Below are 26742 nucleotides of genomic sequence, written 5' to 3'. Positions count from 1 at the left end.
ACAACAACAATTTCGTATAATGGAAAATTATGTTTTCTTTATTCTTGAACATTTTTACACAGTACAAACAATGTTTTGCTATGTCGTATCTTGTCCTTGTTCATGGTAAGTGAGAATGAGTTTCTAATGCATACATATATATAACATATATTATACACACAGCCAAGGTACACTCTCGGCTAGTCCCTACTCCATAGACAGTAGAAGATTCCACTGTCATTTCCTTTATGTAAACCAAGTATTTCATTGCCTGGAAACCAGGAGTCATAAAGATAAGTCTACGGTTTCTACATATGGTCTATGAATCAGAACCGTCATGGATCCCGCTTTCATTGACGACATTGTCATGTGCACCCAAAGAGCAATGCGCACAGGTTCATAAGGTCACAGAGAGATAAAGTGGAGAGAGACCAACCAGCCCCTAACTGCTGGCTAGTCAAAAGGTCGACCACTACTGGTTGACGTTGACACAAGGTTAACACAAGCAATAGGTCAATGTGGCAATGGTCGACACAAGTTTTTCACTATTTTCGTTTTTTACCCACTGACTGGTTCCTCCTTTACAATCCATTACAATTGAGAAGGGTACAGCATGGCGATCACGTTACACTTGTTGGGGGTCCATATCGACATTGACACAAAAAATCAAGTGAAAAAGCATGTCGACATTTTCCTGTGTTGACTATTTCCAGGCCCATCTATTGCCTGTGGCAACTTTTTGTCCGTGTCCACCTTTTTCTGTGTTAACCTTTTTCAAAGTCGGACGAATAGTGGTCGGTGTTCATACTGTTCTAACGGTCCACACCCTGCACTTTATCTCTCTGAGGCTTAGTACATATCCCCATTTTATCCAACCAGCATAATTAAGTAGAGTTATGGGGGAGCTTTCATCAAAGCTGGGAGAGAGGTAAAGTATTAACCAATGAGCTGCTAACTGCTAAACAGTGTTTGAAAAACAATTACAGTCTTTGGGCCAGATGCACTAAGCTTCAAAAGTGATAAAATGGAGAGTGACAAACAGCCAGCCAATCAGCTCCTACCTGCCATGTCACAGACTGTGTTTGAAAAATGTCAGGCAGGAGCTGATTGGCTGGTGGTGTATCACTCTCCATGTTATCACTTTTGAAGCTTAGAGAATCTGGCCCTTTGACTGAAGACTATGTCGGTGCCGCAATGCTGGGCATGGCTCCAGCTCTGATTATCAACACTTGTTCAGCCAGGCGGCGTTAAGCCCCTCTCTAAGTAGCGAATGGCCAGCCGCTGCTTAGTGAGCAGTATTGAATCAGGCCCTGAGTGGAAGTTTGAGGCCCAGTTACAGTAGTAAATACTTGTTGAAACTATTCTAGCATCTGTAATCTTTAGCCACCTGGTTGGATGCAAAAGAGCGTCAGGATGAACGATTGTCATCAGGGGTGGATTGGTGAACGGCGCCATTGTGATCCCGCCCCCGATGTGCAATGCCTGTAACACCGGCATTACACATGGGGAACATGGCCATGATGATGCAGTCACCATGGCCACACACCCTCACATGGTTCTTCAGGTAGCCCCGCCCCCAGCCCCGCCCCATTGACTGCGCTCTCCCAGCAACCCAGCAGTACAGTAACTCTGCCATCCAGTGACATGTTATACCTCTGGTATCGGGACACTTCTACAATATGGCCCTTATTCTGGTTCACTCGCAAAGGCAAATTCCTTCTCAATTGGGCAAAACCATGTGCACTGCAGGTGGGGCAGATGTTACTTGTGCAGAGAGTTAGATTTGGGTGGGGTTTTACTTCAAAGTGAGATCTATATTGCAGTGTAAAAATAAAGCAGTCAGTATTTTCCCTGCACAGAAACAAAATAACTCACCCAAATCTAACTCTCACTGCCCCCCTGCAGTGCAGCATGGTTTTGTCCATTTGAGAAGGAATTAGCCACTGCGATTGAACCAGAATAAAGGCCTATGTCATCTATTTCAAATGGAAACGTATAAGTGATGTAAGGAAATGAGTGTTTCTATATAGGAGTACATTGTGGTAATGTTGTCATGTAATCAGGGAAATTGCAGAATGGATTATTTACAGAGCTAAAGTTGTTTTTATATTATTGCATTTGCTTTTTTTTCCTTTTTTTAATTGAGTTTTTTTGTACTGTATTCAGAAGACTTATACCCCTTTCAGACAGACAAAAAGACCCGGGAATTTTCCTGGTCCAGGAGGGTAGACCCAGGTTTTTTTTCTGTCTGAAAGGGTCAACCCGGGTCTAAAATGCCAGGACTTCAACCCAGGAATTTACCTGGGTTTTTCCCGGGTCTGTTTTCCAAAAACCCGGGTCGCCGGCTGTCTGAAAGGAAACGACCCGGGTTTTGGGGATTATTACACATTGTTAGGCACTGATTGGCTCTCCTGGTTGGGTCCTGGCTGATTGGTTGTGAGGATGGGCCTCTCTGATTGGCTGGGAGGGCATGGCAATGGGGCTGGCCTCTGAGGTCATTAGGGAGCTGAAGAAAGGACAGCATGGGCCACTGGTAGAAGCAAGAGGTGAGAGCTGCTGGCAGTGAGAGGGGAGGAGGATATCGGCAGATGACTGGGACAGTCAAAGATGCCACAGTGTACTCAAACATTGCAAATATACTGACAGCCATGTGAGGTAACATGTACCTTCCAGTATATAAAAACAATAAAACTTGTTTACAACATATCCTTGTGTCATGCCATGGTTAATGCAATGCAGTGAGCAGTCACCACCCACTTTTGATGACCTCATCTCTGTGTGCCTTTAAAACTGTCCTTTTCTTATGACACAGAGAGTTTTGCAGGAAAAATCCGGCTTCTGTGTGAAAGGGGGTCAGCACCTTGCTGCCTAGTTCTACCCAGGTTTTTGTATCCGGGAAATACCTGGGTTTTTGGGATTTTTCTGTCTAAAAGGGGTATAACAGGGTAAATTTATAGGCAGGGAGTTCAATGCATGAATTTTCATTTCATATTCTGCCATAATCGTGAAAAAAAACTTCCTTTTCATTTCTGTGACTGTAGAAAAAACGTCACTGGCAAAACAGGAAAAACACAACTGTCTTTAAACGAAATCATATGAGCGTGTAAACAATGATCAAGGTAGGATTCCCAACATATACAGCTCAGGATAATGGAACCATGAGGCCTGTATTTTGCTCATCCTAAATTGTAGATGTTCGTCTTACTTACAGACGCGTCCTCATACACCTATTCCCAATGCTCCATGTGGCGGCAAGACATCCAGCGTGAGTGAGCTGCGCCAAGCCGTGTAGCATTTCCTTTAACCCTTTGAGTGCTACGCGAATTTGTCAAAATTGGTGTGAAAATTGCCAAGCAAGCAATTGTATTCCTGTAATGTTACCTTGTATAGGAAATATAATCTTTTTTTTACACCACATTTTTTATTTGAATTAGTATAACGAAAGTGAGCGACGCTGGCGTTTTTTAGCGGATATTTTGCACATCGCTCACAGAGATGTTGGCACTCAAAGGGTTAAATGTGTACCCTATTCTCATCTGAAATGCTGCAAAGCACCACCCAATATGTACTCGAGACGCCAGGCTGCGACTTTAACCACATTAGAATCAGTTTTAATGTCACAGATGAAGAACAATGGAACTGGCATGAAGAAAAGCCATCTATCATAGTGCCAGACGCACTAAGTTTCAAAAGTGATAAAATGGAGAGTGATAAACCACCAGTCAATCAGCTCCTACCTGCCATGTCACAGACTGTGTTTGAAAAATGTCAGACAGGAGCTGATTGGCTGGTGGTTTATCAATCCCAATTTTATCACTTTTGAAGCTTAGTTCATCTGAGCCATTGTGTTGGCCCCACCTCCTTTACCTGTGATGTCACGCACAGGGGGTGGGATCGCCGGCACCTGGAAACTACAGGAGCCTCCGGAGACCGGGCCTCGGTAGGGGTACGACTGCCATTCTATTGGCTGCAGGGTGCCATTCCATGCACCCTGCACGCCATAAGCCCAGGCTCGGTGTGGCGCACCTCTCGCCCACACCTAATTGCAGAGCCGGATTAAGCCTTTGGGGGGCCCGGGGCACTTTAAAAAGGGGGGGGGGGCCTCCTACTTGTCATTACTGGCTGCAAATTGCAGCTCATTCCAGTTAAAAAAAATACAAGCAACGCAAGTCCTTTGAGCACGACGGCGGCCATTTTGTATGAGGACACATCTGTATAGGTGGCAGTGTGGCTATTGCTGCCCATGAAGCAGTTATGCCAGTGCACCTCAGATATAGGGCCTGATTCAGACATTATTGCATAGCTGCCCAGGGCTGGGGCTCACACACCTTCCCCTAAAATGCCTGGGCACATCTGCGTTTTCCCTGAAACTCCTAGAAAATGGGCAGTTACCACCCACAAGCGCCGGATTCCTGTCAATCACTTTGCGAGCAGATAGTGATGCCTGGCATGTAAATTCGTTGCCGTGCAATTAGGTCTGAATTAGGCCCATAGCGACGCACTAATTAAATGCACAATAGCCACTAGGATGGACAGTTATCGGGCCTTCTACAGAGGACAAGAAGATGTGTTGCCCATAATAACAAATGAGTGTCTTGATACCATTTATATAGCAACAGGTCTAAAATGAAAGCAAGCATCTGATTGGTTACTCTGGGCAATGCCCCTGCTTGTCCTCTGTCAAAGCTCTGATTGATCGTTTCCTATATATAAATTAAATTAAATGGGATTTTCAAGTCTTCTGTCTCTTTGATAACATCTTGAAGGCGGTTGCACCGTGCTAGGAGGTAACCAACATTGGGGTATGAGAACAGAGCTATCAGCTTTGCTATTCAAACCTTGAGAAAACTCCTTTTAATACTCTGGAAATATTACTGTAAACAAAAGTGCAAGCTAAAAGCAAGATCACCTGCTCAACGTCACCCCCTTCATATTCTAAAGCCGGCCCGCCCAAACAGGTGGCCCTCCAGCTGCTGTGAAACTACAACTCCCAGCATCCCTTGCAACAGTTTTGCTCTTATACAATGCTAGAACTGTGGCAAAGCATGCTGGGATGTGTAGTTTCCCAACATCTGGAGAGCCACAGGTTTGGCCAGGCCTGTTATAAAGTACTGGAATGTTCCAAACCAACGTTATTCATCGTCAGTGCCCAGACCCGGGAATTAGGCATCCGAAGCAAAGACGCCAATCAGCGCCATTCGCCCACATTTAATGAACGTGTGGTGCTAAAGGTTGCTATGGCCCAGCCTGGCATCCACCTGTTACCTGCCCTGGTCCTGGCCCTGTCCTTAGTCCTATGACTAACTCGCGTGTAAGACCTTAGTGTCGTCAATAATGAAACCTTCTTTATGAGACAAACATTAGTTCAGAGAATCTATGTTCTTGAAGCTTTCTTCCAGCCAGTCTTTGCCGTGTCATTTTTCTTTCCTGAGAACAAAACTGGTTCCGAGTCACTTTTTTCATGTACAAATCATAAATGAGCGTGTTCTGAGCTCTGATCGCTGTCACGGCTGTCGTCATTGGCTAGTGAATCGGATGTGTGTTGGAGACTCGACGCGCCGATCCCAGACAGCTCTGAAGGCAGCAGTGTCCCCTTTTTCACATTAACCAGTTCTTTCTCCCTCGCTGCCGCACCCTGTTGGCCTCCTTTCACTCGCTTCCACTTCATTCGGCGGTTCTGAAACCAGACTTTCACCTTATAGGGAGAATACAAAAAGAACAGTTTAAGTTTGTTAAATACGCAAACATATTCCTATAGTAAAATTGCATCATACAGGGGTCGATTCATAGTCATTTCGGCATAATGGAAGGGCAACGTGCAATGTGCACAAAACCTGTACGTAAGGTAGGCCTTAATATGCACCCCTAATTAAAATGCCCAATCTACATGTGAGGTACGAGCTAATTACTGGCCATTGTCAGCATTCAAACTCCATCACAACAGCACTGCTTCTAACGGAATTGACTCCATAGCACAGGTGTTGGGATGGCCATCGACCATCGATGATTTTAAATCATCGGTGGTTTATGGCAGATGTAGAATACTTTTGCCATCGATGGGGGAGAACCAGATGTTTCCCTCCATCGATGGCATAACAGAACCGAATATTTATTTTTTCTTAAAAAGGCGACGGGACACGGAGCATAGCCCCGCCCTGACACCCCTGAAGCCCCATCCTGACACCCCTGAAGCCCTGCCCCCACAATATGATTGGCCTATGGGCTAGTCAGTCAAAGAAAATGCATATGTGAGGGATGACCATCGATAGTTTTACCTATCGATGGTCCTCCATTTCATATTATGTCACTATTGATTGCTGGTTGCACTATTGCCATTGACATGAGTTTTCCACTTTCTTTTCCTGAATTCCGATATGGACACCGAATCAGTGTACCGTGTCCCCTCGCAGGGCGCGCTGCGCTCTGCACACTGTTATATTCTCCCTCCCAAAAAAACTGTAAAAATGATGTCGACCTTTTTGACTGTCAACCTTCCCATTGTCGACCTAATGCTTGTGTCCACCTTCCGACCCCATGAACCATAGCCATGTCGACCTATCTCATGTTCCAACCTAAGCCGCGTCACCCTTTAGTGGTCGACCTAATAAATGTCAGCCTTCAGTGTCGACATGGTGACCATATCCCCACAAAAATAGGCAATTTTCAGAGATCGATAGATTTTTTTAGTAAATATAATTATAAATATTTGAAACTTTCTATTGCTACAACAGGGCTCCTCCTAATGAACAGCGCACAGACTTCAGTGCAGAAGAAGTGTAACAGAATTGTGAATATAGTAACAATTGCTACGACAGAAACCCGACACTCAGAACTGCCGCCACAAGCTGACAGACATGTAATGCAGCAGTGACCTCTGAGCTTCCCTCAGTCTCATCTGGTCACATTTTGTTCCCATAGCAGAGATCTATAGCAACAGCGGTGCCCACAGTCAGACATGGCCAGTGACTGGGAACTGCAGCCCGTAGGGCTACTGCTACTGGTGCAGAGCACTTGTTCCACTAAGCAGACATCAGAGCTGTCAAACCCCCCACTTGGACGCCTGGCGACTTTTTCCATCTTTCACTTTCACTCTGCAGCTCATCATCATACAGGTCCCGGATCCCTCCCAGGCAACACGTACATAGAAGCCATTTGCCAAAACAAATATTCCAGCGCAGTATACCGGTGGCGGAAAATAGATTCCGTTCCGATGCATTTGCTAAAGTTTATCAAATTAAATTGGACATTGGAGTTTGGACGGTGTGCTACTTTTCTGGGTGCTTATGGGATATATGAAATACGGGATGCAGTTACAATCCCGGCGGTCTGAATCCCGACATTCAAAATCCCGACGCCGGAATCCCGACCGCCGAAATCCCGATACTTTCTCCCTCTGTGGGAGTCCACGACACCCATAGAGGGAGAATCAATTAGTGTGCGCAGCGAGCCAGCAAGGGGGAGCGTTCCAATTCCCCCCCTTGTCGGGATTTCGGCGGTCTGGATTCAGGCATCTGGATTTTGAACGCCGGGATTCCGACCGCCGGCATTTAGAACCACTCCCATGAAATACTGTAGGGTGAGACTGACATGAACCGATGAGATACCGGCAACAAGGGGCGGTAGATTTCAATTGAAAGGTAAAACCAGGTTTGTAATTGCCTTGCAAATCATTGCTGCTTTAAAGCTACAGCTGATAGCAGCGATTATGTGTGACATCACACACAAAAGAGGCGGGGCCAGCATTTGTCACCAGGAGCGCTTGTTAGGGAGCTGATCCATGAAGGGATAAGCTGGTCGGGGGGAGGGAGGGGGATGCGGGTCTCTTTGGGTCACCTGTGTGATGCTCCCAAGGGCACGTGTTTATATCCATCCTATTTTAGTACATGTGAGGCAGGGATTGACTGGGACCATGAAGCAAACAAAGCGTGTGGCCGTGGTCTATGTGGGCATGCCATGAGCAGGGCCGGATTAAAGGGGGGGCACAGGGGGTCAGTATGTGGTTGGCATGTATTTTAAAAAGTAATTTATCCTCAAATTTCTCAAAATGTAATCTTCCTCTAGTGTCAGTGTATGTCCTCGTGTTCTGTTGCTCCTCTTCCTGTGAAGAATGTCTCCTACCTGTACCTTGTTATAACCCTGGGTATATTTGAAAGTTTCTATCATGTCCCCCCTTTCCCTTCTCTGCTCTAAAGTATACATATTAAGATCTTTTAGTCTTTCCTGGTACGTTTTGCATACCTCCCAACTTCCGCCCGAAAAGGGGGCGGGGCGCATGCAAATGAGGGCGCGGCTTATGCTAATTAGCCGCAACCTCATTTTCATACGAGAATAGACGCTGTGCGCATGCGCACAGCGTCTATTCTACTAGATTGGGGGGTCTCCCAACTGCCACCCCCCGCAGCGGGACAATGCCTGCCGCGGGTGGGACGTCGGGACAGGACCCAAAAATCGGGACTGTCCCGACGGAATCGTGACAGTTGGGAGGTATGCGTTTTGTGATGTAGGCCATGCACCATTTTAGTTGCCCTTCTTTGTACAGTCTCTAATGTATTTATATCCTTCTGGAGATATGGCCTCCAGAACTGAACACAATACTCTAGGTGAGGTCGTACCAATGACCTATACAGTGGCAGTATTACTTCTTTCTTTCTACTGCTGATACCTCTCCCTATGCAACCAAGCATCTGACTTGCCTTCTTCATTGCTTTGTTACATTGCCTACCTGCTTTTAAGTCCCCTGAAATAGTGACACCTAGATCCCTCTCTTCCTCAGTAGTTTCCATTATAGTGCCATTTATACTATATTTAGTCTTTGGATTTTTGCAACCCAAGTGCATGATTTTGCATTTTTTGCCATTAAACTGTAGTTGCCATGCTCTTGACCATTCCTCTAATCTACCTAGATCCTCAATCATTTGTTTTATCCCTCCTGGTGTGTCTACTCTGTTGCATACCTTTGTGTCATCTGCAAAAAGGCACATTTTACCCTTAGTTCCATTTGCAATATCACCAATAAAGATATTAACACTGGTCCAAGTACAGATCCCCGGGGTACCCCACTTGTAACCTTTCCCTCCTTTGACTGTACTCCGTTTACTACAACTCTCTGTTTTCTGTCCTGCAACTAAGATCTTATCCATTCAACCATCTTAGAATCCAATCCCAAGGAAAGGCAAAAATAGTGGAGAGTTTGGCCAAAGTTGAATTTTTTTTACTGGGTGCTTCTCTATCTGTCATCTCTCTACAGGAGGTCACCAATGATCTATTTATTATATGGTGGTCCCTGATGCTCCCTGTATTACATGGTGGTCACTGTGATCTGCTCTGTATTACATAACGTTCACTGCGACTCTCTATATTATATGGTGGACAGTCGAGTGGCGGCTCCAGAGATGAGGCTGCAGCACAGCACACAATTCAAATAGGGAAGTCCCAACAACTGTCAGTTTGGAATGCCAGTTTGAGACAGTTGCTGTGCCTTCCCTATTTGAATTGAAAACTCTTCTGCCGCCCCGCCTCCCCTGATGCGCTCTGTATTAGATGGTGGTAACTGTGATGCGCTATGTATTGTATTGTGGTTACTGCAATATTGTATGCATCACTGCATTTTCGCTACCGTGTGGGCATGGCCAGCGCCGTATCGACCTTAGCCGTGTCAACCTATTTCAGGTGTCGACCTAAGGCCTGTCCACCTTCCACTAAATAGGGTCGACCTTATGACCAGAGATGTGAAAGACGACTGCCTTGTGCTGTGATAAGCGCAGATCAAAAATCTCTGTTATCCATGCATGAGATTAAATCAAATAATCCATAACCAAGTGGCAGTGGGTGATATTTACTAAGGGTAAAATGCTGGCGGGGATCGCCGAAAACAAGCGACCCTCGCCATTTAAACCCCACGCCGGTCGCTCACCCTATTCAATGTTCCGAGGGAACCCTCACTGTCAGATGACGGCGAGCAGAGGCGTACCTAGATATTCATAGGCCCCATAACAAAAGTTTGTAAGGGCCCCCTATTTAGCAACTGATGGTGATAAATGTATGTAAAACATATTATTTAGACATCAAAGATGGGCCCCCTTCAGCTCTGGGCCCCATAGCAGCCGCACCCCTTGCACCCATGGTAGTTACGTCCTTGACGGCGAGGATTGCCCCAAACAGTGAGGCTACATTTAGCCCCGTGCCTCGCTGTTTTAGAGGTCGCACAAAACCATTTCCACATTGCTGAAAAAAACAAGCAAGGTGGAAACGGCGTGAGCAGGGGGTCAGCTGAATACTGACCGTGCTGTCAGAGCTAATACTAACATTGCTCGCTGTCACAGCTCGCAGAAGTCATTGAATAACCCCCAGAGACTTTCCTCTTCCCAGTAGTAGTTTGTAGAAGGATTGTGTGCACAAACAGAATGCACTTTCCTGTTTCCAGCTGCGAAATCTTTTTTTTTTTTAATGTAGGAAATCCACAGCTAGAAATTGGATTTCAAGGACAGTCCAAGGTTTCCTACATTCCATGGAAGGACGAAAAAGTCACCAGGGAGACCCCGAGCCATTAAATACAATCAGTATACAGAATATAACAAAATCTGGTTTTTCAGGGTAAAATTAACTGTCAGTGAATTAAGAAGCGTTGTATCAAACTTAGGGGGTTATTCAGACCTGATTGCATTTCTACGAATTCGCCAGGCGATAATGAATAGACTACGTATGCATGTGCGAGGCCTTCCATTTGTGGGTTGTGACCGTCCGTTTTCTGGGAGTGTCAGGGAAATGCAGCCATGGCTAGGTGTGAGGGGAAGTCATGTGACGCCAGCTCCGCCCCCGATCAGCCTGCTTCTATCGCAGCCGCTGAGTAAGTCCTGGGCTACGCACAGACTGCACTCACACACTGGGGAATCATTACACGGTGAGCGGCTGTTATCTGGGAGTGTCAGGTAATACGCAGGCGTTGTCAGGTGTATGAGGGGAAGTCATGTGATGCCAGCTCCGCCCCCGATCAGCCTGATTCTATCGCAGCCGCTGAGTAAGTCTTGGGCTACGCACAGACTGCACTCACACACTGGGGAATCATTACATGGTGAGCTGCTGTTATCTGGGAGTGTCAGGGACAATGCAGGCGTGGCCAGGTGTGTGAGGGGAAGTCATGCGATGCCAGCTCCACCCCCCGATCAGCCTGATTCTATCGCAGCCACTGAGTAAGTCCTGGGCTAGACACAGACTGCACACACTGTGGAATCATTACATGGTGAGCGGCTGTTATCTGGGAGTGTCAGGGATAATACAGGCGTTGTCAGGTGTATGAGTGGAAGTCATGTGACGCCAGCTCCGCCCAGGATCAGCCTGCTTCTATCGCAGCCGCTAAGTAAGTCCTGGACCTGTGTACAGACTGCGAACCCTGTCAAAATCATTCGATGGTGAGCGGCTTGCGAATGGATTTGCGGCGAATCGCTGATCCGGGTAATTTTTGCAAACCCTGCTCAGCAATTTGCAGGCTTGTACGGGGTGGGATTTCACTCTGGATGGGTGGTCTGCAATATAGCAGCCCAGCAATCATGTCTGACTAATCCCCTTTATTTGATGGTCTCAGATCTGAAATTAAATGTTATTATAGAACAAGAGTAAAAGTGAAGGAACGGCAGGATACTAATTGCATTAGAGATGTTATTAAAAAATCCACCTCTGAATAAGCAATAGCAGGTTGATGTGTGTCTGCACCTGCTCACCAGAATACCCGCCCCTCCCTTACTTGGGGTGTTGGTTTGCCCTCCTGTCTACAAAGTGATGATTAAGCTGTAGCCAGAACAGGTTGCAGAATCTGAATATATTGCCTAGCAGGCATTCGTGGTTGTATTTATGGAACGCTATATTTATCCTTCAATCACAAATCGCCTTGCAATCTTCTCTAAGTCAGCACGTTAATCGTGTGTAATTAATACGCTTGCACGTGTGTGTGTCTTGGATTAATTTAATGTGTCAAAATCTAGCTATGATAAGAATGTCTATTTTATAAGAGTCCAGGTTTATTCGGGTCATTAACATTATTTGGGGATCAACTACAACATGTAAAAAAAAAAACATGGAAGAAATGTGAATTTTAAGGGACTGCGCACCTTCCGTCAACATGAATTTATTTATTTACAGTTACTTACTGTATATAGCGCAGCATATTCCGTTGGGCTTTACAATTGGAAACAACAGTGATTAAACAAACTGGGTAGAAACAAACCGACATAGAGGTAGGAGGGCCCTGCTCGCAAGCTTACAATCTATAGGGATAACAGGAGGGATACATAAGGATAGAATTCCATAGCATGGCAGTCCCATCAGATTACAGGACGGTCCTGATGGGATGCAATTATATATGAATGCTACTGGAGGTTGTGTGGGGGGTTCGGTATATGATAAGCTTGCCTGAAGAGGTGAGTTTTCAGGGAACGCTTCAAAGTTTGGAGACTAGAGGAGAGTCTTAATGTGCGTGGAAGGGCATTCCATAAGGTGGGTGCTGCCCGACAAAAATCCTGCAAGTGTAAGTGGGAGCGAGTAATGAGTGTGGATGAGTGTGGATGAGAGACGCAGATCTTGTGCAGAGCGGAGAGGACGGGTGGGGATATATTTTGAGATAAGCGAAGAGATAGAAGTCAGTGTAGTCAGAGTAATGGCTATGTATGTAAGTAGAAGTATTTTATATTGAATGCAGTAATATAAAGACAACCAAAGGAGCGGATCGGCAGAAGATGCACGTCTAGCCAGGAAGATCAGCCTTGCAGCTGCATTCAAGTTGGATTGTAGTGGGGGGCGGGAGGAGGGGGGGGGCTCAGGTGGTCAGTACCATTCAGTCAAAGATAATGGATGATCATCGATAGCAAAAACTATCAATGGTTATCCATCACATAGTTTGTGGCTATGGATGGCTGGTTGCAGTATCACCATCGTTGGCAACCACCGATGGTGACTAAACCAATGACCATCCCTACCTGTGAGGCTTACTGTACAGGAGAGCTGTCCCTTAGATCACAATCGATGCTGAAAAACACACTAGTTGCAGTTCAGATATAAACTTCTGTTGGGAACGTCGTAAAATCTGATATGAATTAAATCTCACAGTATATTGTCATTCCTATGTCTACGCTGTGATAGAATTGTCTATACCTGCACATCTGTATGCACGTACTCTATCGGCATGAAGATATATATCAGCACACACATATATATTATATAACGGAACATACTGTAGATATAAATTAAACCGGGGATTGAAAGCATTTGCTTTCCTAAGTTTTGATGGCTTGCGGAAACTCCCTACATCCCGGCACCTGGCATAGCCCTTCCTCTAATATACTGCTTTAGGAATGTTTAAAGCCCCGATCATCTGCTTTACATTTGCTGTTAATAATTTGCACATTTTTATTGTGTGCACTGCGTGGTGCATGTCTGCTGTAGCTTATCTGTTGCGGGATAACCTTGTCTTATTCTACCTGTCCCCCAAACATGGAGGAGACAGCGTTCGGACTTGTGCCGCAGTGATGTCACTAGTTTGTGCGTTCTAATGACCTCTGTTTCCGGCCACTGTAATTCCTGTGGTCTCACCAATCACCTTTCTACATGGTATTCTATACTATTCTACCGCTGCGCCCTAGTGGATGGTAGGTCATGAAATACCGCCTGTCGGCACATGTCGGCCATACTTGCCGACTTTATAATTCTCCTCTCCGGGAGAAGCCCGGAGAGGAGTGAAAGGGGGGCGGGATGTGGCTTCGTTTTGGGGGCCCCCATAACAGACAGCCGCATTCATTCGCAGGTCCGCAGGTGGGGAAGGGGCTAAAATGATGCAAAATGACGTGTTTCGCGTCATTTTAGCCACGCCCCCTCCCCACGGACCCGCGAAATTCAGCGTTTTATACCGCGGGGAAGGGGGGGGGGGGTGTGGGGCTGTGGCATAATGTGGGAGACTTGCCCACCTTCCCGGGGGGCCAGGAGGGGGACCCAAATTGTGGGACCCTCCCAGCCATTCCAGGAGGGTAGGCAAGTATGATGTCGGCTAAAAATAAAAGTGAAAAACTCATTTTGACTAAGCCATTGTCGGCCTAATGCTTGTTTTGAGCTTCCATCCATGTCAACCTTAGGCATGTAGATCTATTTCAGGTGTTGATCTAAGCCATGTCGACCATCAATGGCCGACCCAATGCATGTCGACATGTCTTGTGTCGACTTAATGGCCATATACCTATGAGACAGTGTGGTTAATAGGTGTCAGTAAACTGACTGAGGGCATTACGATACAACCCTTGTGTTAGTATTAGATAGGAGGACAGTACAGCAATGTTATAATGCATCTTGGGGGGGGGGGGGGGAATACCTGTCTTTCAGTGAGGTCCAGGTTTACTGCTATTTCGTATCTTCTCAACCGCGTCAGGTAGTTATGGTGGGCGAACTCCGCCTCCAGCTCTCTGATTTGCTCCTTGGTGAAGGCCGTTCTTTCTTTCCGCGGCTTACTATTTACATCGGACTTGTAATTGCCCTCCTGGGAATCTGCAGAGAGAGAGAAACCTTCATTTGTATATTTGTAGTGTTATGTAAAATACATTGTGAAATGAGAAACAGGCGTCTCACATACACTCACTGTTGTCTGGGCTGTTTTATTTAGGATGCTATAACATAATAGCTTTTTACTTATTGAAAGCAGGTGTCATACACATAACAGTACACATCAACTAACACAAAGTGATTTCAATATATATATATATATATATATATATATATATATATATACTAGTAAGCCCACTCAAAGCAAGTGCTTCGAAAGCTAGTCTGCTACCTTGTAATTGCCTCGTTTGTGCATGTGTGAGAGAGAAAGAGATGTAGTTTCACTGGCTGCCAACAGATGGCAGTGTTTCGGAGACACACAATCAGACACTAGACATATATATAGATGATATGTGTGTGTGTGCTTTCCCGGGACCATCCAGTTTTAAAGATGGCTGGGGAGGGGGCAATGGTCTGTGGCCAGCTGTGTAGAGACTTGGTTACTTGGCACATGAAGAATTTAAACAAAGGAGGCCTCTTCTTTGGGAGCTGGCTGGCAAGCAGGAGAGGCTGCACCTCGCACACTACGTATAACCATGAATTGTAATATGTCTGAATGGCAAAGTGTGAAAAAGTCATAGAGGCCAAGACTGGGTTGTGTACCACCTGTAATGTTAGAGAGACCAGGACTGGGTTGTGCACCACCTGTAATGTTAGAGAGGCCAGGACTGGGTTGTGCACCGCCTGTAATGTTAGAGAGGCCAGGACTGGGTTGTGCACCACCTGTAATGTTATAGTGGCCAGGACTGGGTTGTGCACCACCTGTAATGTTATAGTGGCCAGGACTGGGTTGTGCACCGCCTGTAATGTTAGAGAGGCCAGGACTGGGTTGTGCACCACCTGTAATGTTAGAGAGGCCAGGACTGGGTTGTGCACCACCTGTAATGTTATAGTGGCCAGGACTGGGTTGTGCACCACCTGTAATGTTATAGTGGCCAGGACTGGGTTGTGCACCGCCTGTAATGTTATAGTGGCCAGGACTGGGTTGTGCACCACCTGAAATGTTAGAGAGGCCAGGACTGGGTTGTGCACAATCTGTAATGTTACAGAGGTCAGGACTGGGTTGTGCGCCATCTGTATTGTTAGAGAGGCCAGGACTGGGTTGTGCACCATTTGTAATGTTACAGAGATCAGGACTGGGTTGTGCGCCATCTGTATTGTTAGAGAGGTCAGGTCTGGGTTGTGCACCACCTGTAATGTTAGAGAGGCCAAGTCTGGGTTGTGCACCGCCTGTAATGTTAAAGTGGCCAGGACTGGGTTGTGCACCACCTGTAATGTTAGAGTTGCCAGGACTGGGTTGTGCACCGCCTGTAATGTTAGAGTTGCCAGAACTGGGTTGTGTGCCACCTGTAATGTTAGAGTGGCCAGGACTGGGTTGTGCTCCACCTGTAATGTTAGAGAGGCCAGGACTGGGTTGTGTGCCACCTGTAATATTAGAGAGGCCAGGACTGGGTTGTCCACCACCTGTAATGTTAGATTAGCCAGGTCTGGTTGTGCGCCACCTGTAATGTTAGAGTGGCCAGGACTGGGTTGTGCGCTGTCTGTAATATTAGAGAGACCAGGACTGGGTTGTGCACCACCTGTAATATTAGAGAGACGAGAACTGGGTTGTGCTCTACCTGTAATGTTAGAGTGGCCAGGACAGGGTTGTGCACCATCTGTAATGTTAGAGTGGCCAGGTCTGGGTTGTGTGCCACCTGTAATATTAGAGAGGCCCGGTCTGGGTTGTGCACCGCCTGTAATATTAGAGAGGCCAGGACTGGGTTGCGTGCCACCTGTAATATTAGTGAGACCAGGACTGGGTTGTGCGTTGTCTGTAATGTTAGAGAGACCATGTCCGCGTTGCACCCTACCTGTAATGTAATACAGATGTGTCCTTTGGGATTTTACACATTGCAGCATACAGTACAACACTTGGAATAGTGCGGCATATACAAGACTACGCCTCTGGTATGCAATGAAATTAATGGGAGCTGGCTATCGATTTATACACTGCGACTCCTGCGCATCGCGGGTCCCGTACAAAACACTGTTATATGCAGCAACAAGGCAGTGGGACGCTTCTGTCATTTATTAGACTTTACTGCATGTTATAGCATAGCGCCTGCATTTTGTAATACTCTATGAAAATAATAATTATAATAATAATAATAATAATTATACAATTAAAATAGCACTTAAAAATAAAAAAAATGTGAGACTAATAATTAGTCAAAATACCCCCTCCAAAGTTGTTGTACTGTCCTCGGAAAGAGAATCTGGGAGGAATCCAATGAACGGTTGTGTCTATAACCCCTTCAGTTAATGTACCCTTGGAAGTCATCAGACCATGTGAACAGCATAATACATGATAACCATGGGATATACCATAAGACCCACAATGGCAAAGGTAGGATCAATGTTATTGACAGTTTCTTATATAGCGCACACATATTCCACAGAGCTTTACATAGACAATTTGCACATTCACATCAGTCCCTGCCCCAGTGGAGCTTACAATCTATATTCCCTACCACATGTACACGCACACACATTCACTCTTGGGTTAATTTTTTTTGGAAGCCTATTAACACACCAGTATATTTTTTCGAATGTGGGAGGAAACCGGAGTACCCAGAGTAAACCCACGCAGGCATGGGGAGAATATACAAACTCTGCACAGTTAGAGCCATGGTGGGAATGGAACCCATGACCTCAGTGCTGTGAGGCAGTAATGCTAACCATTACACTGTCTGTACTGCTCATGAGACTAGAAGTGTACCCTCACTGTTCGCTTTTCTCAACAACCTTCAAGCTTTGTTCACCACAGGTTGCCAATTAGAGATATAGATGTTGACGTGGATAGTAAAACTGTTAGACACCAACCTTGCCCTTTCCCCTGCCGTTGTGGGTCACATGTTATTTCCCACGGCGCTGTGCAGTTCACGTGGTATGATGACATCAGAGGGTACATTAGCTGAAGGGGACCTAGCGTCTACCTTATGATCCAAGCTTACCTGTAAAGTTGCCCAGAATGTGTGTGCTACACGCCAAAGCCAACAGTATTAAAGAAAATTGCATTGGCAACCCTGCACCTAAAATGGTTTGCCAAGGTGCAATTTCGCTCCCTTAAACTGCATTTTTTTTCACACCCTAATAAAAGTTCATATGACATCACTGTATAAAATAAAATTCCTAAAATTATTCTTAAATGCTGGCTAAAAAAAATAAACCAAAACCACTTTATTAGGTCTTATTATAGGGGGGGGGGGGGGGTTGCATTCTATTCTGTGCTATTTTGTATGTGTTTTTTTTTACTATTTTACCTCTACAAACATATTATTTTCCTTTAAAAGTAAAAAGTCGTAAATCTCCTGTTTTTTAAACTTGTTTCTGGAAATATCCTGATTTAACAGCCCACTTGGGACTATGGGTTGGGAGATACCAACCCACCATGACCTTTCGGTCTCTTTTCACATCCTACGGAGCAAGGCGCTCATGGTTTCTCGCTGGTGGAAAAAGGGTTGGAGACCCAAAAAATGTTGGCAGGTTTTATATTAGTTTCCATCTGCTGTACAGATGTTGCAAGTTGTTCAAAAGTCCTGTTCTGTTTTATAAGGACTTATTCTTCCGTGCCCTATGATAAATGTTCAGTCTAGAACGTTTAGCCTGAGGGGATTTGTGGAGATGACCCCCTGTCCTCTCCTCTACTATACATCTGGTATACAATATGCTAATATTGCATGTATATTACATAGTATGATCCATAGAGTTACAGGCCAACATTGTAATGCAGATCTGGGATCTGGTGACAGTTCAGACTCAGACACTTTGTCAAATACAAGATTATTATGTATATATATATATATATATATATATATATATATATATATATCTATATCTCACCCTACAATAGTGTTATATGGCGCCCTTACATAAATTTAGAGTTTAACTAATTTCTGTTTTTCCCAATCCTTATTTGTCCAATTTGTACACACTAAGATTTTTCTTTCATGTAAAATACATTTATTGACACATACATAAAAACATTAAAACCAAACTTTTTTGCAGTTAATTCTTGTCTTTGGTATTATCCTTTGATTATGGATGATATAAAACAACCTGACACGTTTCATCTCCTTCAAGAGACTTCATCAGGGGTGTGCCAAATATTTTGAAATAATATGAAAGAATCTTTAAAGTGATATAAACTGGATGCGTCTTCTCAGTTTATTTGTAAACTCTCTGGTGTCTTTTTAGTATTTATTTTATTGGAAGCTCCTTAACGCCTTCCTAATATCTAGTAGCTTGGATGTGAATCCTTATATGTAAATTTTGTTTCCGAACCGTTTACTAACGGGTTATATTGACAGGATTTTGCGGTTATTCATTCATGCTCACATAAATGATTCCATAAGCATCTATATGACCCAGTTTGGAATAAAAATCCTTTTTAAATCCTCTAATAGTGGATATGTATTCCCACCTTTTAGAGTTCAAATTGATAGACAATCAGAAGGAGACAACACTCCTTCTAGTGCTAGGTGCATGTGTACTCCTCAAGGTCCAAATGGCAAGGAGATGAAACGCGTCGGGTTTTTTGATATCATCCATAATCAAAGGATAATACCAAAGACAAGAATTAACTGCAAAAAAGTTTGGTTTTAATGTTTTTATGTATGTGTCAATAAATGTATTTTACATGAAAGAAAAATCTTAGTGTGTACAAATTGGACAAATAAGGATTGGGAAAAAACAGAAATTAGTTCAACTCTAAATTTATGTAAGGGCGCCATATAACACTATTGTAGGGTGATTTGGATTGTGGGGATCTACTAGTAGAGGACAAAGTGTTATAGGCGACCGAGAGTCAGCATTTAGCGCAATTCTAGAGATTTTGTGTGATATATATATATATAGCGATGCTGCACGGGTGGCACTCCAGAAATAACGACAGGTAGACAGGTGTCAGGTGACCTGACACCTGTCTACCTGTCGTTATTTCTGGAGTGCCACCAGTGCAGCATCGCTATATTGGACAGAGATTGTCTCTCTCCCTCTGGGAGGGGACCCGACCCTATTGCTTTGACTTTTGGAGTGCCGGCCATCCATCGGACATTTTCTATATATATATATATATATATATATATATATATATATATATATATATATATATGTATATATATATATATGTATATATATATATATATACATACATTCCAGGCGAGTCTCCCTTATACGTTTATTCTAAACACCGAAATATTCAGAAAACCGTGGTTTTTCAGAATATTCTGCCTTTTTTGTTTGTATTCCCCCCCACACCTCAGGACCAGGTATGAAAAAAAAAATTCCAAAATCCACACAAATCCCTTATCCAAAATGCTCATGGTGCTGAGCATTTCGGATAAGGGATACTCAACCTGTATATAACCGAAATGCTCAGGACCAGGAGCATTTTGGATAAGGGATTTTGGAATATTTTTTTTTCTCCACACTTACCTGGTCCCCTGGTGGTGCCCCGATGGTCCCCCAATGTCCACAGTGTCCCCGGCGGCCACGGCGGCTTTCAGGATCCTCTTCAGCAGCATCTCCGATCCCAGGGGTGCATTGTATGAGTGCACGTCGGTGACGTCACTGGCGCACCCGCGCACTCCTGCCATGCACCGGAGGTGCCGCTGAAGAGGATCCTGAAGGCCCATGAAAACTAAAATATTCTAAAAAAAAAACATGATTTTCTGAATATTTCGGATTTTGGAATACACGAATAAGGGAGACCCGACCTGTGTGTATATATGTGTATATATATATATATATGGAAAAAAGGGTGAAAAGAGCGCCTCCTAGTGTAGTATTTAGTGTAATCAAAAGACACTTCCACCAATTGTGTAACACCCCAAGTCGTGAAGGTGTACCATTTATGGTGGTAAATGGTACACCTTCACGACTTGGGGTGTTACACAATTGGTGGAAGTGTCTTTTGATTACACTAAATACTACACTAGGAGGCGCTCTTTTCACCCTTTTTTCCAGATTTTTGCATGAACAGGGCTAAATTGAACTAGCCCACTGGAAAGGAGCAGCCGCCCTGGAAAGAGGGAAAAGCGGTGTAGAAGAAGAGACTGTGTTCCTTCTGAAAGATATTTGATACTCTTCTGATAAGGACTTTTGTGAGAAATAGTTGGACTAGCGCGGGTACCATTACTTGTTCTCCATATATATATATATATATATATTGTAAGACAGTGACAGGGAAAGTCATAGACGGCAGGTACCTTTCCCCTAGAATCCTGTCTTATGGCATATAGACTGCAGGCTATTTCAATCTGTGTGGTAAGCTCCGGCTTACAAAGGGTGTTCTGTCCTGGGCTGGTAATCAGGAGAGCACCTGATTCTTTAAAAAGGAGTCAGCCCTCTCCATAGTGCTCTCTCTCTCTCCCTGGGTGTTGGAGGCAGTAAGCTGCTGCTAGAGAGAGACAAGGCTGTAAGTACTGCACTACTTGATCTATATCTGCTGTGTGTGTCCAGTGTCACATAGTGTGGCCCTGGTATAGAGAGGGACGTTTATTCTGTTTAGTTAGAGCTCAGACGAGCAGGTTTTTATTTTCTGTTTTGCCTGAAGTGTAAAGGCTGTTTTTAGTTTCTTGCTCTGAGTGCTGCAATAAAACTCAGGCAAGCCCTGTTTTGGACCCAAGCCGTGATGTCACTGTCTAAGTCTGTGCCAAATCCTCACCTGTGCCTACCAGTTTGATGCTAAAACCCCACATATGGTGGAGAATGCGAGCAGGCATCTCACTTAAAGAGACATACATCGAACTATAGGACTTTTGCTACAGCAAGCTGGAAGTTGTTGCTAAAGGCAACCAGCCACAAGTGAGTGTCTGGAGTGTGTTGATACTTGTATGTCCTGGCTGAAGGCTGCTGTAACACTGCAACAGGAGACTGTTAAAATGGAGGACCTTTTAAAACACTTGGTGCAGGCAAATGAGCTGCAGCGGCAGGCAAACGCATATCAGCAAAAGGTGCATGAGGAGGCCATGCGTGCCCAGGCTGAAACCAATGTTTTGCTGCTTGAATCCAACAGACAAGCCTTAAAGGAACAGCAGCAAACTAATCTGCAATTACAAGAGCAAATACAGAATGTGGCTAAGAGTGTGGCGCAGAGTGTGCAAACACCCCAACCCTTGCTTCCAACCACACGGGCTGCAGTACAGAAGTCTCTGCAAAAGATGACTCTCACGGATGATGTAGAGGCCTATCTTGCAGTGTTTGAACGTGTAGCAGAGCGTGAACAGTTACCCGTGGATCAATGGGCAGGTGTGGTAGCACCTTTTCTAACTGGAGAACCACAAAAGGCGTATTTTGATCTGAGTGAGCAGGATGCTAAGGACTACGCGAAACTCAAGGGAGAGATCCTTGCTCGCTTAGGCGTAAACATGAGTGTGCGTGCCCGGAAGGTGCATAACTGGACTTTTTCTGAACAGTTACCTGCGCGGTCCCAAATGTATGACCTGGTCCACCTGGTAAGGAAATGGCTACAGCCAGAGGACTCTACACCAGCGCAGATCGTGGAGAGAGTCGTGCTGGACAAGTATCGTTGTTCCCTACCTCCAAAGGTTCAGCGCTGGGTCGGTCAGGGCGACCCTAATGATGCCGAGGGGCTTGTCAACTTGGTTGAGAGGTACAGAGCTACTGAAAATCTAATCCAAGAAGTGCCTCCTGGACATTCCACCCTCAAGAACAGCAAAGCGGCCGGATCATCTGGTAAGACTGTTCCGTTTACTAGAGGGGTAAATAATGTTGTAAAGGGAGGTGGCCTAGATGGGGAACAAACAGTGGAGAGGCGTTCCCAAGGGACAGTAGGGTCCAAACCTGGGTCGCAAAAAGACTGGGGCCGCATACAGTGTTGGCGTTGTCATGGACCTGGGCATATTGCTGCCAATTGCCCCCTTACTTCTGAGCCAATGGAGTGTGATACAGCCAGGCGAAGCTCTTTATATGCACGTTCTGTTTTCTCTGCTGAGACTGTGTCAGAAACTGGACAGCAAATATGTCATGTAAAGGTGGATGGTTATCCCGGGAGGGCTCTACTGGACTCTGGGAGTTTAGTTACTCTCATCCATGTCAGCTTGGTAGACCCTGGGACACTCACAGGACGTTACATAGGGGTCTTGTGCATACATGGGGACACCAAGGAGTATCCCACAGCTTTAGTCCAGCTAAAGAGTACTTGTGGAACTGTGTCCCATGAAGTGGGCGTGGTAGAGACCCTGATGCATAGTGTGATCCTGGGAAGAGACTTCCCATTGTTCTGGGACTTGTGGAAAAAAAATGTACACTGCACTAGAAATGATGTTAATAATGAGAATGTGTGCCCTGTGATTAGTCCTGAGCCTTTTGATCAGGATACTGAGGTTCAAACGGTAGGGGTGACCACTATTGAATCTGACCGTTTTACCCTAGCTGTTCTTGCAGGTGAAGCTGAGGAGCAGGAAGAAGCGTGTGACATGCCTGAACTAGAGATGTCACGTGATAATTTTGGGACTGCTCAACTTAGAGATCCCACCTTATTAAGAGCTAGGGAAAATCCTAAAGTCATAAATGGTGAGCCCCAATACCCCAATGCTGACAAAGAGTTCCCATATATGGCCATTAACCAGGATCTACTGTATCGGGTAGATAAAAAAGTGGGAAGTGTAAATTATAAAGTGTATCAACCAGGTAAACGGAAGCCAGAACAGTTGTACCATGTGAACTTAATTAAACCCTGGAAAGACAGAGAGACTCTAACAGCTGTAAGTGCCCCCTTTAGTGATAGCCCAGAGGTGCAGGTGTCAGAGACCCTGTCCAAATCCCAGAAGCAGGAAACTAAAGAGTTAGTACAAAGGAATTATGATGTGTTCTCAGAACTTCCAGGGCGCACCACAGCCATAAAACATGACATTGTCACCGAACCTGGAGTTCGGGTACGCTTAAAACCCTATAGAGTACCAGAAGCGCGTAGACAGGCCATATCTGGGGAGGTCCAGAAAATGTTAGACCTAGGGGTTATCGAGGAGTCTAAAAGTGAGTGGTCAAGCCCGATTGTGTTAATTCCAAAACCAGATGGCTCATTGCGCTTCTGTAATGACTTCCGGAAGCTGAACGAGGTATCAAAGTTTGATGCCTACCCAATGCCAAGAGTTGATGAGTTAATTGAAAGACTTGGTCATGCTAGATATTTCTCTACCCTCGACTTAACTAAAGGTTACTGGCAAGTACCTCTTACCGATAGTGCCAAAGAGAAAACAGCGTTTGTCACCCCCGATGGGCTGTTTCAATATCTCTGTTTGCCTTTTGGGTTGCATGGGGCTCCAGCAACTTTTCAAAGGTTGATGGACATTGTTCTAAAACCCCATCGTCAGTATGCCTCGGCATATCTAGACGACATCATAATTTTTAGTGATGACTGGAAGAGTCATTTACCCAAAGTCCAGGCGGTGTTGAATTCCCTCAGAGAGGCGGGGTTGACAGCGAACCCAAAAAAGTGTACTTTAGGCCTCGAGGAGGCACGTTACCTGGGGTATGTTATCGGGAGAGGTATAATAAAGCCTCAAATAAATAAAGTGGAGGCTATCCAAGACTGGCCTCGTCCTTCGACAAAAAAACAAGTCAGGGCTTTTTTGGGAATTCTGGGGTATTACCGTAGGTTCATTCCCCAGTTTGCAACCATGGCAGCGCCCCTAACCGATCTTACCAAAGGAGGTAGGGCAGTTATGGTCAGCTGGAACCCAGAGGCTGAAAGGGCATTCCAAGAATTAAAAGGGGCCCTTTGTAATCAACCAGTCCTGATCACTCCAGATTTTAAAAAAGAGTTTATCGTACAGACTGATGCTTCTGATGTGGGACTAGGTGCTGTCCTCTCCCAAGAAGTTGGTGGAGAGGAACACCCGGTAACATATTTGAGCAGGAAGCTCACACCTGCGGAGAGAAACTACAGTATAGTCGAGCGGGAGTGCTTAGCAATCAAGTGGGCCCTTGAATCCCTAAAGTACTATCTCTTAGGACGCTCCTTTAGATTAATCACTGACCACTCCCCACTTACATGGATGTACCAAGCCAAAGAGAGAAATGCAAGGGTCATGAGATGGTTTCTCAATTTGCAAAATTTCAAATTTACAGTGGAACACAGAGCAGGAAGGCTTCAGGGTAATGCCGATGCCCTATCCCGAACATACTGCCAGTTGGCAGACAGTGTCCGACCCCACAGGTTCGAACAGAGGGGGAGGGTATGTAAGACAGTGACAGGAAAAATCATAGACGGCAGGTACCTTTCCCCTAGAATCCTGTCTTATGGCATATAGACTGCAGGCTATTTCAATCTGTGTGGTAAGCTCCGGCTTACAAAGGGTGTTCTGTCCTGGGCTGGTAATCAGGAGAGCACCTGATTCTTTAAAAAGGAGTCAGCCCTCTCCATAGTGCTCTCTCTCTCTCCCTGGGTGTTGGAGGCAGTAAGCTGCTGCTAGAGAGAGACAAGGCTGTAAGTACTGCACTACTTGATCTATATCTGCTGTGTGTGTCCAGTGTCACATAGTGTGGCCCTGGTATAGAGAGGGACGTTTATTCTGTTTAGTTAGAGCTCAGACGAGCAGGTTTTTATTTTCTGTTTTGCCTGAAGTGTAAAGGCTGTTTTTAGTTTCTTGCTCTGAGTGCTGCAATAAAACTCAGGCAAGCCCTGTTTTGGACCCAAGCCGTGATGTCACTGTCTAAGTCTGTGCCAAATCCTCACCTGTGCCTACCAGTTTGATGCTAAAACCCCACAATATATATATATATATATATATATATATAGCACTTACCCAACCTCAACAGGACTCAGTTCGTGGTGAAAAAACGTGTGTATTCAAACAAAGTACAACATGGTTTAGACAGACAGCAGGGCTGACCCGACAGCCGTTTCAACCGGAACCCTGTCCGGTTTTCTTCAGGGGTGACACAGAATGAACAAATGCAAGTTTAAATAGCAGATAAAACAGGCGCCAAACCCGCCTTGAGCCTCGGCTCCGGGAGCTGTCACTCAGGACCACGGGCGGTGTGCAGAGGTTTGTTGTCAGTAACCTAGTTACCAGGGGGGTGTGCGGGCGCGTCATCAGGGAACCCCTGTGACGTATCATGCAAATGTTCCTGCGCCCCGACGTCTAGTTCCGTGTGTAACCAAATCATACTGCAGGGAAGCGCTGATAGTTAACCGGCGCGCTCAGGTCCCAGTGTGTGAGAATGATGGCCGTGAGGAGAGGTACAGGGGGGAACAGAATCGTGAGCCAGGGAGAGGGAAGGAAATGTGCAAAAGTACATCATGAACTAGTCGACACACGGCGGTGTCAACTCCTGCTATTAAGCAGGATACATAATGCTATAAACAGGCAAAATAATGTTGTGAGGGCAATGCAAGCTGCGCACTGGTACAATGCAGAGAAACAGGCATGTTAACTTTGAGAGCTGATCAACACACAGCGGTGTCGGCTCATATTCAAGAGCACTCGGCGGTGCCACACAATAAACGTACAACATGCATGATGGAAGAACAATGTGGCAAGCACTCGGCGGTGCTGCCTTGGATATCCATATCAGACCAGACCATGTATCATATGCTAATGCTACCATTATGTGCCTGTTGTGCATTTAAAAAGGATGTGATTCCAGGTGCCGTGTCCACATGTGGCCAGAGCACCTGCACACTTCTGGAAGAGATGTACTATGTATGTTAATGTATGTGTAACTTGCTATGGGCTAGCAGGAGTTTTTAAACACTTGTGAATAAGTGATGGTCTCTGGTTAATGTACAAAAGTCATTGACTAGAGTACACTCAGGTACTGTTCGTGACGGGATTACAAAAAGCATCCCATTTTCCAGTCCTCATTAAGTCCTATGGGGGCCAATGTCTTCAGTCGGAAGATCCACTGGAGTTCCCGTTGTAGGAGTCGCTTGTCACGATCTCCGCCACGTCTCAGTGGTGGTATGTGGTCAATCAGATGGCATTTTAACTGCCCAACGTTATGTTTGTACTCCAAGAAATGTCTTGCCACTGGTAAGTGCTTAAGGTCCAATTGTTCCTTGCTGGGAATAAAACATTTTTTGATTGAAGATCTGTGTTGGCTGACGCGCTCTTTAATCATTCGCGTAGTCTTGCCCACATAGACTAAGTTACAAGGACAAGTTAAGGCATAAAT

General features: G+C 45.3%; 1 protein-coding gene across 1 annotated transcript in view; it reads right to left on the bottom strand.

The window, feature by feature from the left end:
• Window positions 1-3832: 3832 nt before the first annotated feature.
• Window positions 3833-26742, bottom strand: part of MEOX2 (mesenchyme homeobox 2) — a 92102-nt gene continuing 69192 nt past the window's right edge. The window contains exons 2-3 of the mRNA XM_083186189.1: window positions 14330-14502; window positions 3833-5674 (exon numbers count right to left, since the gene is read on the bottom strand). Coding sequence (XP_083042315.1) covers window positions 5450-5674; window positions 14330-14502 — 398 coding nt within the window. The 3' untranslated portion in view covers window positions 3833-5449. The remainder of the gene's footprint in view (window positions 5675-14329; window positions 14503-26742) is intronic.

Source organism: Crinia signifera, chromosome 5 (assembly GCF_055691185.1).
Source record: "Crinia signifera chromosome 5, ASM5569118v1, whole genome shotgun sequence".
Lineage (NCBI taxonomy): Eukaryota > Metazoa > Chordata > Amphibia > Anura > Myobatrachidae > Crinia > Crinia signifera.
Note: the sequence above shows the minus strand (reverse complement) of the source record. Positions and strands in the feature narration are given on the sequence as shown.